Consider the following 12816-nt stretch of genomic DNA (forward strand, 5'->3'; position numbering starts at 1 on the left):
CTTTCAGAACAGGACTGTGCTTGAGGCCAGTGCAAACCAGAATAAAGGCTAAATTATTTCTGCAGCATTTTTGAATTGGGGTAACATGTAAACACTAGTGTTATGTTTTTAATCTCTGTGGAAATGCACATTGGCCACTCTTAAAAACAATCAATTTTTCTTTTATAGTTAATAGACTGGTGGTATTAAATATTCGTCATGCAAATGTTCCAGATATAATGGCATCAGCGTATTATTTACAGTGTTACTCTCAAAATTCCCAATAGGGGAAATTTTTTTTTTTCTTTACATGCAAATCTTTCAGGAATAGATGTGACTATTTTAGAACTACTTGCAAGGGGATATTAATTAAATGGTGTGCCTTAGTATTTAATTCATGTCATATACAAACTTACTCAGTTTTTTAGATGATAATATGGCACAAGTTAATTATGGTTAGAAATGGTAGTACAACACATACTTGTATTACTTCCTCCTTCATTTCAGCCAGGGAGACCAAACTTTTTTTGCTGACTCCTAAGCAAGAAATAGTAGATTTAGTACACAGAGCTGTAAATATTGGCAACAATGAGAAACAAATGACACTTTGGTTGCACACTGTTCTATTACTAGTATGATCTTGCCTTTGAACAACTATGTCATGTTTCTTCATAAGGTGGATCAGGAGAATAATTCCCACATCTTCTTAGTGTTTGCTGGCACTCTGCAGCTGTGTGGCTGCATCTTGTTTAGCAGGTGGCTTTGCCACAGCAGAATTGCATTTGTTGCACAGATCTCTCATTGCTAGGAGACTTTCTTCCACAGCTTTTGCAAACGTGACTGAGGAGGTTTCTTTACATTCTTTAAAGCTTGAGATGCAGAATAATATATGCTCTGGCTGAGGGTTATAACATGCCCCATATCCATTGGGCACCACAGGCCCATAGCAGCAGAACATTTCCATAGTAGTTGGAACCTGGTTGCAGGGAGAAGGGAAGGAGTGATTTCTGATTAATCAGGAGACCTGAAATCAGCTGGTTAGGAATGAGGAGAAAGATAAACAAATGCTACAAATGCTGGTAATGTGGTGAATCCCCCCCTGTGGAGTATCACTGGCTTCAGAAGTCCAGACCTGGAGCTGATTTACCTTGGTAGGTAAAAGCTGATCTCGGTATAGAATTTGGTTGTTCTGTTTGTTTGCTATCACTTAAAAACTGGCATCGTTTGAAGTAGCTAGACTGCATTTCTTTGCTTAATTTATATAGATATTAAAAAGCTATAAGCTTTGTTATAGATAGGAGATTTATGTAATTCTCATACATAAAATCATGGTACCTAAAACTTGTATAAAGTTTTTAATTTCTTAAGGTTATCCTAGGGTTATGTTAAACTTGTAATGCGAAGACTGCATTAAATTATAGATATTAGTATTGTCCATTTCTAATAATAGTTTATAATTGGGATGATGTATAAAAATATTTTAATGCATCTAGATGCTCTAATTCTATCACACTACAGTTTAATCATGGCATAATAAGGCAGTGAAACACTTTCTACTGCAGAAAATAAAAGATGTGTTAGAAATCTATATGTTTCAGACTTTGTGTACATGAGCCTTCACAAACGACATTTGGCTTTTTAATGGTGTAGAACAAGCCATTAGTCCTGCTAATAGAGCCATAGAATTGTCAGATAAATTTGCTGTGCAACAGCCGAAGGCCATAAAGCTATTCAGAAGCACTCTTTGCTCATGGATAGTTTCTCAGAGAATTTATGTAGTAGTGTGTTGGTTACATTCACTCATGTCTGAAAGCCTACAAACATTATGCCAAGATCAAATTACTTATTAAGGTTTTATGCTGTAGCATGGTATTATAACTCTCTTTTGTTGCATAGTTCCAGTCTGTGCAGTTGGGTTAGTGTTTCAGTTAATGAATTCATACATAGATTCCTTCTTTCATTAGGACTACTACTACATGCAATGAAACACTTAATTTTTAGGCTGTATGCCATAAGGATGTTTCCTTATTCAGAACATTAAATGTAGGAAGTGTTGACTCTAAAAGTATCTTTGAATGTGCAAATAACTGTAAATCCATAAATATCTGTACGTCTGAAATGTCTGTAAATCTAAGTTGCATGTCTGCATGGGTTGCAGTCCTACAGTGAATAACCGAAGGCTCTCAAAGATTTCAAACACAGCTACTTTTAAGAGTAAAATGTCCTCATGGCTCTTGGCTTTTTGTTTCTCAGAGTGGCAGCCCATCTGGCTTGTGGCTGTACTGTCACTTCCCACTAGAGCTGTGAGCTTGGGGGAAGGAGGAGAAGAAAGGGAATGGGAACATAAGTAGTAGGGAAATTGAGGGAACTCTGAGCCCTTCTGTGAATTTTACTGAGTTTGTTTGTGTGCATTTCCAGAATTTCCGGGGAGGGCTCTGGAATGTTGCAAATGAAGTGATAACTCCATTCAGTCTTTACTGTGCTTATGTTGCTGATTTAGTGTGCTGATGGACTAAAACTGGACTAAAAATGTGGAGCAATTTGCAGACTTCTTGATGGTTCTCGATGACACCACTTTTGTTTGTTTTACTTTTTTACATTGTTTTCATGGTGAGCCACAAGGTCTGGCAGAACACAAATGAATTAGCCTTTGCTTAGCAAGACCAGTGAACAGGAGAAACTCACCTGGCTGGTTGAGAGGATGAATCGATTGCTTGTCAAATATGTCTCATCTGTAAATATCTCTGGCAGTTCCTTGAAGTGTTCCCGTGCCACCTCTCTGAGCCCCAGCAGGTGATTGTCTATTGCCATTCCAGTAATAGCCTGTGTACAGGGTGATAAGACACCAGCATTTAACTGAGTTTGGAGGCATTTTCTGGGCTGTTACTGCCTAGTTTTCTGGTCAGAGTTGATGAACTTGGTTAGAGTGATGTAAAGCCTGTAATGTTCAGATATTACTCTGAGTATGTACTTTGCAGAGGATCAGTAACTAGAAATTCATGTGGTGCTCTGAAGATGTAAAAATTAGAATGGAAACGGTCTTGGGATGTACTATGTGCTGATGTTATCTGGGTGTTTATCATCTCTCAGAGCTGAATATCATGGGCTGGGCTTCCAAGAGTGCTGAGGGGAGCATATGGGACACCAGAAATTTCTGAGCATGTTTTGGAATTTTCTGTGCATCATGAGGGTTACATTTTAAGATAGAAGGCTCCAAAACACCTCAAAATTGGAACATATTAAGCTTTCATTGCCTTGGTACCTGCATCTCACTCTGGCAGTTAAAGCATATGTCATTCCATAGAATCTAGATCCAAAGACCTGGTAGGTGTCCACAAAAAATATAGCAGTGCTCACAGAATAAGAGATAGATTTGCCAGTGATCCTTCACAGATCCACTAGCATATCCCACTGCTTGAGAAGACTGGGGTTGGGGATATAGAATGCCATTGCTATTTAATTCACTGCCAAAATATCCAATTTCTTCCCCCACTCCATGTGTTGGCTTCATTGCAGAGCTGGAATATCTCATTACTTGAGCCCTCACTCCAGTGAGGCAATTGGAAACAGTAAGTGTAGGACAGCATAGTTGGATGGTACCACAGTTGTGGTACCAGGAGTCTAGGATTAAATTAAACAGGGTTTAACAAAGGAGAATAAAGTTCTTGACAAGCAAGAGGCAGTCTCTACTTGCTGTCCTGCTTGCCCCTGTCTCTGCTCACCATGATCCCCAACGCAGAACCAGCCATGCTTGCCCCCTGACCCTGCTCTTGAATGTCCCCAATTCCCTCTCCTGTCTGAGGATCTCAGGCAAAGTGATAGGAAGCACGTGTGGGGGCTGAATGTTGGCCACAGTGGCACATTGGTGGCTGGCTGGCCAGGTACAAGAACTGCTGCTGAGCCTGCACTGAGGCTTTCTGCCATCAGCTTGCCGTGCTTGGCTCTCTGCTCTGCCCAGCTCCCTAATGCTCCAGACTTAAGGGATTTATTCGCTTTAGGATCTTTGCCTTGCTAGCAAATGTGATTGAAGATGGCTAACGGGATCAAAAATGAGCAGTGGAGACTGGCAGACAGGATAGTTACAGAGTTTTGTTTTCTTAGGAAACCAAATCAAAATTTTTTCCAGTCAGGTAGGAATTGTCTCAGATAATATCTGCATTTAAAATCCTTCAGTCCAGGTTTGTTCTTGCTGGTGAAAGCACTGATTTTGTGGACTGAGCTGTAGCTCATCCCTGATCCAGGCAGAAGTCATACAGGAAGAGAATGCTGAACCAGAGACATTGTACTACACTGAGAGCAGAACTGATATCCCTGTGCCACAGGCCCCTTGTAACAAGGGAAACAAGCAGCCTGAGAAAAGGCAGGATTTAAAAGAGAGCACAAGCTTGGTTTTCCTCTTAAGGATTAAAAAAAAATAAATTAAAGAAAAGCACAAGTTTGCTTTTCCTCTTACAAGGAGAATAGCTTTAACCATTGGTAAGCACCTGAAGCAGGGGGTTGGGAGTGCATAGTCTTATTTGCCTTATTAAGGACTAGCACCCATAGGTAAGAGGGTTATTTGTTCATCAGCCCAGACTATTTGTTCATCAGCCCAGACAGAGCAAGGATGCTTGCAGGAAGGTGGCATACATCAGGACTGTGCTTACGTTCTTTTTCCCATACAGGGAAACCAACTTGATAATCAAAGGAAATATTTTGCTATCACACAAGATTTATAAGGCTGTTAGCAATGACATTTTTGCAACATAGATCAATGTCATGTCTGAAGAGAGGCCGAGACAGGCTAACGAAATAAACTGTGAGTCAACGCATAGGAAAAAACTGTGCTAAATTGAATTTTAGAGCTCCACATTTAAGATAGCAATGCTACTAGTAAGCCTTAACAAGGGGAAATAAAATCAGTAAATTGCTTTTTGTTTTATGAAGTAGATTTTTTTGTTTGTTTGTTTGTTTGTTTGTTTGTTTGTTTTTGTTGTTGTTGTTGGTTGGTTTTTTAAGAGATGTACAGAAATTCCATTGGTTGTGACCTAGTAGACCTAGAGTATGTTGTGCTCACTGTGAAGTTACCCGGAGATGGTTCAGGTGAGACAGTTGCCCTGAAGTGAATCTTCCCCTCACTGTACGGATTACATGGAGTATCAGTTTCTAAGATGTGGGTTCTCAGCACAAGGCTTGAAACACAGAATTGTTTTTCTTCCCTGCTTCTTTTGTTTCACAGTTTTAGGCACAGTTCCTGCCTGAGAGCAAGGCTTTGCTTGTCCAGTGCTCTGAGTTTACCTTTGAAACCACCTCTGAAAGTGAATGCTTTCTTGCATATTATGAATATCTAAACAGCATTCAACAATGTGGGCTTATTAGGCAACGGTCTGAGGCAAAACCATAGGTAGCAAATTCACTTATCATAGCTGGTTATTAACATTTATTAATTTCATGAGTGGTATGACTAAGTTGTTTATAGAATAAGTCTGTGCTTTGTCTTGGCACAGTGGGATGTACAGCATTACTCAGGCTGAATTCTCTCATTTTTAATCAAGAGAAAATGAGTTGTATTTGATACTAAACTGATTTCTTCACTGGAGAACATCTCTTCCTTTAATTAGACACTGCATTCAGGTCTTTAAAACAGAACTTACTATAATCATTCCCTCAATGTTAATGACCTTTATTAGAAATGGCACTTTGGAATACCTGAATACACTTTACAGAATACCAGTCCATCTCAGGATCAGATCCCAGACAGGGACCTCTCTCCTCTAGTGAAGAGAAATATAAGAAAATGCATCGATGGTTAGTTTTAGGGGGAAAAAAATGTTCCTGATGTGTTACAACTGTCTTGAGATTATCTGCAATGATATAGTTTATGGGTCTAAATACCTGTAAATTTGGGGGATTTGAATTCTGCAGTTGGAACTTTATTTTTCATGCATGTTACATAGCAGTTAAGTTGGGTGCTTTAGGCCTTGCATACTCCTCATCTCTGATAAGGCTTTCTGCTTGTCATACCCCACTGAACACCTCACTGCCATTTTGCTTGGCTGTCTTCATGGCTAACATTTCATGTTGATCACAGAGCACGAAGAAGAAAGATTTCTTTCACCTGGCTACTGTTCTCCCTTCCAAACTCTTCAGTATTTATAAAAAAAAAAAAAATCCCTTTATGAAATTTTGATTGCAAGCTCTTTAAGATGGAGGCCGTTTTCGAATTTTTAATTTGCACAACACCAAGGTTAGTGCAATCCCAATTTGTGGCTGGGACTCCTAACAATGACACAGACATAAATCATAAGTGTTTCACAGATGCACATTCACTGGGAGTAGGTTGGATACGGAGTGTCATATTCCATGACAGTGCTAGATAAGAGAGCTAATGCCAGAGAGTCATGGTCTTTCCACTTATGTCTGATGCACAATTTTGTTATCTTGCTTTTGAGGAAGTATTTTTTAAGGTGAGGGTAGTTGAATGTGGCTATTTGGGCCATTGGAAATTTTCATAAGGATGACATGGCGGATACTTTCCTATTTGGAGATGCCTACATTTTTCTAGTGCTAAAATAGTTAGTGATTGTATCTTCATACTTCTCTTGAAAAAGCCAAGTAGTTCTTATTCCGACAGGCAGAAGGTTTTACTCACCAGAATAGAGTAATTAGTCTGAGCTGTAATTGCGTCCTTAAATCTCTGCATCTTCTCAGAATCCTGTTGGGGTAATCAAAATATATGTATTATTGAATAAATTCTCAAAGAAGTAGCATCCTCCATCAACTAACCAACAGCCAAACCACAAGCACTCTCAAATGTCCTTTGCTCCTGTTTCAGGTGTAAGTGCTCATTATAAATGAAAAGCCACAGGGATGAATGTCCTGATCAGCAACCGTGCCTTGTTGTGCAAGGGTTGAACAGGTTTATTGGTGGTGGTTTGTAGTTCCTTTTGTGGACTCCTTCCATTGATTCTGGGGGTATAGATTATTACTAATTGAATCACTCCATTTGAAATAAGGAAAATTATTGTTTAGTGTAATTCAGTGTTTTCAGAAAAGACAGGCAGTGTATCTTCTCCAGAGTGGTTTATCTAGACAATGACAGTGATATTAATGAAAGCCATTATTGATATTTTACTAGCCAGTTGAAAAATTACTTCCATGTGTGAAAGGGCATCTAGAATTTTCCAAGGCTGCTCTACCCTCCACAGATGCCTCGCATTTCAGATAACAAGCTAGTAAATTTTGACTCCTGTCAAATGGCAGCCTTTTATATTAAGGGAAGCATCCTAAGAAGCGCTGCCCTGCTGTACATCAAGTCTCACACTGCAACTATGGGAGACCCTGAAACAGCCAGAAATGTCTGGGTCTCCAGATAAACAGGAGACCTTCAGCTCCTATGGACGATGAATGATCTTTTGAACAAAGAATTCATTTTAGAAGCAAGTCAAGGTCACCATCAGGGACCTTCAAAATACAGAGTCTGATATTTTTTTCACAGGGCTAGAGCTAGGACTTAGTTCCCTTGTACAGATTAAATTACCAAAGGCAGTCTTTAAATCTGATTAATTTACAGCTATTCAAGCAATCTCTCTAGTGTCAGTAGCTGCTGCTTTTACAGCAAGTGTCAAATGCATGAGATATTTCTCCTGCTAAAGAATCAATCTGATTCAATCAATCTTTGGTGACTGTTCAAGCTATGGTTTGAGGATAATTTTTATTAGCATCAGGAGGAAAATGGTTTTCAATGTTATTTTAATTAATGGCTATTAACAAAAAAATATTTTGGGTAGTTCAAGGCTACTTAAAGCAAGTGATGCAGCTCTTTGTCCAAAAAATAGAAATAACCCCTTAACATTTGGAGGCAATTTGTAAGTCTAAAGAAATCACCTTGGAATAGGGTTGTATTAAACTAATTTTGTTTCTAATGTTTCTGTGATAATTATATATATTATTTCTGTGATATTATATATAATATATATAATATTACATATTATATAATATTATATATTATATATATAATTTTCACATCAAAACAAAGATTTTAAATGTTTGTTTGAAAGAACAATCCCAGACGAGTATAAATGTCCCTTGTATCTCTCAGTGGACAAGAAGCCAGGAAAACTATCAGTGGATTGGTTTGCATTATGATGGCAGGTTTTCCAGGGGGAATGAAACCATTATTCTCCCTATTTGTTACTGCCAGGGCATGCAGTGGAAAGATATGGGGGCTGAGACTGAGCTCAATCTAGGCACGCGTGGCATTCCCTGGCTTGCTTGCGTGAAGCAGTACAAGTTGGGGTGCTGTGAAAGGGGAGCACAGCCTCGGATTTGGGTGGTGAAATCGTGAGAAATGCTGAAGCTTTGGGAGACCTGCAAAAGTTACTAAGTGTTGGAACACGGAAGGAAGGAAGAGGCTATTGGAAGGAACAAGGAGGATCTGTTAAAACAACCTGTGAGGAGCAGGCTGGCTCCTCCCAGGAGTGCAGTCAGGCTGCTGCAAAGTGTGTTGGGGCTGGGGCTGTGCTGAGCACACGTGTGGAGAGGAAGGCGTGCACGACAGTAACTTCTAATGAAATATGATCAAGAACCATCTTGTCAGGCAGGACACTGATAGCAAATAACAACAGTCTCTTCTCGTCTTCTGTACAGTAGTCATTATTATGTGTAATAGCATGCTCATAATCTGCTGTGAATTACCCACTCAGCACAGGGAATTACTACAGGGTTTTTTGAGTTATCATTTTACCGTGGAATTTGAGTCTTGTTCATCAGGAGCTAAATTCTGGGCATGGTAACCTTAAGGAGGCTGAAGAGGTGGATGAACAGAGTACTTCTCTGGGCAAATTTTCACCATCCTCTGGGACATTAGAGCTTGGTTTATAATATTTCATTAATTTACACTTAATCTACACCCCAGCAATGACTCTAGCAATGCTATGCTGAATTCTAAAGAACAGCCATGTAGGCTGTTGCCACTGGAGTGGGCTTACTGTGAAAAATAACCTATATTGTGGCAGTGTTTTGCATCTAAACAGCCACCTGGAAGTGCAGTGGGTGGAAGCGGCACAGAGAGAGACATTGAGGGAGGCTCTCCAGGGATGATGGGGGACAGTGCACAATGCTGTTTGTGCAGCTATACTGTCAGCTGTACCTCTTTGCATTCCCATCTACTCTGTACAGTACTCATGCTTCTGGAAACAGATGGTGGCGTCTCAAAGCAAGGAAATTTTAATTTTTCTTTTTGCGGTATGATATCAGGACAGTTTGGAGAGTTGTTTGATTAGCTTGATGAAGTTTTTCATTATTCAGGTTCAGCTCCCTTGAGAATCCTATAAAACTAATTCTGTTTCGTAGAAACACAACTCTAAACCAAAAAAGATCAACCAGGACATATCCACCTTATCTAGAAATCAAAGCATGGGAATTACATCACACATTGCAGTCTGCAGCAGAGCTAACTACTGCAGGGGACCTGCCAGGCAATTCCCCTGGTGTGGCAGTATAATGATCCTGAACCTTGCATGTTCAGCCTAGATCTCTCCAGGGAATTGCATTTGGATCTGATGACAGAACATTCATAAGACAGTACTAAATCTAAAATCAGATGTTTTGTTTCTTATAATGTCTTGTTTAGGCAGCTCTGAATCTTTTGGATGCTTAAATAAAAATAAGGGAGTATTTATATTTAGCTTAATGGTTGGTTTGTACAAAAAGCAAAATCCTGTGATACTTGCTACCCTGCCCTATGTTCTCAGTTAATGTTCTCAGTTAATAGTTAAAAAATGAGAGACTAGGGACCATGAATGCATTATTTACTCAGTGTTTTGGCAAAGAAGACCAACATACCGATACAGCTGTCTTGTCATCAGTCATTGCTTTTACAAAAGCAAATGCTTCTGAGGTAGAAGACCTGATATTGTCCACTCGGCCCTCATCGAATCGGCGTAGGGAAGCACTTTCATAGGTCGGGACGAGTCTCCTGTGGCATCTGACAGAATAAAGTAAGAAAAGCAAAGAATAATTATTTTCAAGGAGTCACAAAGACTAAGAGAAATATATGCTTGGTACATTTTATTGTTACAGACACACTTTTATGTTTTGCACAGTATTCATCTTAATGTTGATAGAATTCTATAAGAAACTTAAAAAAGATCGATGCTCACTCCCTTCTAATATGAGAAGCTACATACAGCTGTATATGTTTTAGTTATGCATTGCCAGTAAAAAATGACTTGCTGTGTAAAAACAAGGCTAGTAAAACTAAAATTTACTGAAATATCTCAAGGAATGTTTTATTTGTACTGCATCATAAAATAATTGTGTAATTAATCATTTATTTATGGGCTTGAAATATGTTTTATTTAAAATAAGAAAAAATACACTCAGCGTGTGAATGAAAAGTAGAAAACTGAAAAGGGTACTATTTGTGAGCTGAAATGAAAACCCACATAGCAATTAGAACAGAGTGTGAAGCCTGTTGTTTAATTTGGGTCCAGGTATATAGCCACAATTCCTTGCTTCAGGAGACCTAGCATGTCTTTCAGTTGAAGCAGAGGGTCTCAGATTGTAACTGTCCCCTAAGTTTGTTTCTTTGCAAACATGGAATTTATATCATGGCTGGAATCCAGACAAAAATCTTGGACTAGGTCATTTTTGAAGGTTGGTTAATGGAATATACAAAAAATGGGTGTTTAACAGATGTTAATGGAGTACACGAAACGTGTTGGGCACCTCTAGTTTTGACCAGGTAAAGACCACACCAGGATTTAATTTGACATGATACAGAATTATTTGTGTAATAGGCTGTTCTGCAGGAAACCATGCCACCAATCTCTAGTCTGGAGTTCTGGCAATGTAGAAAGGAGCTTTTGACTTTGGAAATTAGAGGATATTATCAAATCCTGGGATGTCTGTGAAGAAGGAGGCAGCAGTAGTTCCTGTCCTGTGTAGGAACTCTGATCTGATATGCTGCTGTAAAATTCTCCCCTGTGGATGCTTTTCACCCTGCAGTGCAGGAGGTGTGTGTGTGGTGAGCTTGGGGTTATTGCCACGTCCTTCCCAAGGCACCCACAGTGCTAAGGGAGTGTTTCTGCCCCAGAGACTTGGACTCCTATAGCTGCTGCTGCTACAGAAAACCCCACTACTCCCTGCCACATCCCCTCACCCTCTTCTCTATGCCAAGGGCAGGGACAGCTGTGGGGAAGGTACTGGCTGGGAATGGCATGTGTGGGACACAGGGATGATGAGCAAGAAGAGGGAAAGGGAGCAAAGAAAAGGAGTAGTCTGAGAACCAGGTGTCCATTTCTATTTGTCCTGTCCTACAGCCATTAGGCATGATTACTCATTTCCATGAAGGAGGCATTTTTTTGAGTGCTGAGTTAAAAATGGACTCTCTTTAAAAAAACCACTACCTTGTGTACCTTGTTCCAATGATCTGAATTAACCTTACCTGTAGAATGCCAGCTGAAGTGCTACTTGAATGTAGGCATCTGGGCTAACCTTTTGTTTCTTAATAAATTCCTTTCCATAGTGCTCAAACTTGTAGGCAATAAAATCCAGATTTTCCACCATCCTGGAAAACAAGCAGAAGCAGTTACTCCAGGGTGAGATGCAAGAATCTTATAGAATCATTAAGCTTGGAAAAGAACTCTTAAGATCCAGTCCAGCCATTAACCTAACACTACCTTGTTCACCACTAAACAAAATCATGTTCCATTTTTGTTTGCAAATAAAACCCAGAGATCTTTTCCTGCCTGTACCCACTTTGAGGTGAGTGGGCTCCTGCTCTGCAGACAGTCTTGGCCTTTGGTAACTTGTTCCTAGTCAGTAACTTTTATTCATACAGGTTCTACACCAGGCTTGTTTTGTGCAGCCTTAACATGAGCTGTGGCACTCAAGTCTGTTCATTTGAGTAAGAAATGGGTGCATTTAAAACCTGAGGAAGCTCATTGCAAGTTCCAATTTAGAGGACTACTATGTTTATTTAAAAACAAAAAGGAATTACTCTGCATCCTGAATATTCCCATTCCTATGTGTGCTTCTAGCCACTTTGAGGTCTTGTCTAGTGCAACCACACTGGATATACTTACAGCTGATCATGCAGTCACTGTGTTAATTCTCTACAGAGAGATCACAGGCCTGAGTATTGAAAGAAATAAATTCTTATTGCCATCTCCACTCCCAAAGATCATGTAAACCTTCTACAGTGTGGAAAAGAGAATCAGAAGAACTAGCCTTTGTAGGAGCAATATGAATGCAAACAAATTACATTCTTGAATTAAAATTGTTTATTCAAACCAGTTGTATTCTACTGTCCCCTCTATGTATCCCTGTTGCACTGGCTTCAGATTGAATCAGCTCAAACCCATAAAGGACATCCACAAAAACAGATGACCTGCATTGTTTACATCCTGTGAAAATAGGACTAAACTGTTTTTCTGGTGGATTTTAGCATTCCTAATATTTACAGGGGAGGAATCTCAAACCATTACAGGAAAGCAATGGAAATGCAATTCCTGAATACAGTGAAGTAGCTCCAGCCCACAAAGAGATGCTAAATATATCCAGGTTGGGAAGATGAGGGGGAGCAGGAGGGCAGGAAGCCCTCTAGGAGGAAACCCATGCCTGCACACAATGTGCTGGGTAGTTCCCAGCTTGCAGTCACTGTTGAGAAAAATGAAGCATCTGTTCTACCTTTGAAGTTTTTCTGCTGATGATGCCAAATGTGTCTGAATTTCAGGGGAACATTTCCATCTTAGTCTCCGTGGAGCAGGAAGCTCGCTCACTGAATCAGCTCGGACTAATTTCTTGGAATTTTCTTTCCTGTTAGTATGGGAGACAGAAATCATTAAGTCACAG

General features: G+C 39.7%; 1 protein-coding gene across 2 annotated transcripts in view; it reads right to left on the minus strand.

Moving 5' to 3' along the window:
• Positions 1-384: 384 nt before the first annotated feature.
• The window catches only part of CHAT (choline O-acetyltransferase), a 32175-nt gene continuing 19743 nt past the window's right edge, over positions 385-12816 (minus strand). For both annotated transcript variants that reach the window (XM_017807205.1, XM_017807206.1), the window contains exons 10-15: positions 12652-12780; positions 11408-11530; positions 9805-9946; positions 6611-6673; positions 2665-2802; positions 385-955 (exon numbers count right to left, since the gene is read on the minus strand). In XM_017807205.1, coding sequence (XP_017662694.1) covers positions 686-955; positions 2665-2802; positions 6611-6673; positions 9805-9946; positions 11408-11530; positions 12652-12780 — 865 coding nt within the window. In that variant the 3' untranslated portion in view covers positions 385-685. The remainder of the gene's footprint in view (positions 956-2664; positions 2803-6610; positions 6674-9804; positions 9947-11407; positions 11531-12651; positions 12781-12816) is intronic.

The sequence above is a fragment of the Lepidothrix coronata genome, unplaced genomic scaffold (assembly GCF_001604755.1).
Source record: "Lepidothrix coronata isolate B3197 unplaced genomic scaffold, Lepidothrix_coronata-1.0 Scaffold17, whole genome shotgun sequence".
Classification (NCBI taxonomy): Eukaryota; Metazoa; Chordata; class Aves; order Passeriformes; family Pipridae; genus Lepidothrix; species Lepidothrix coronata.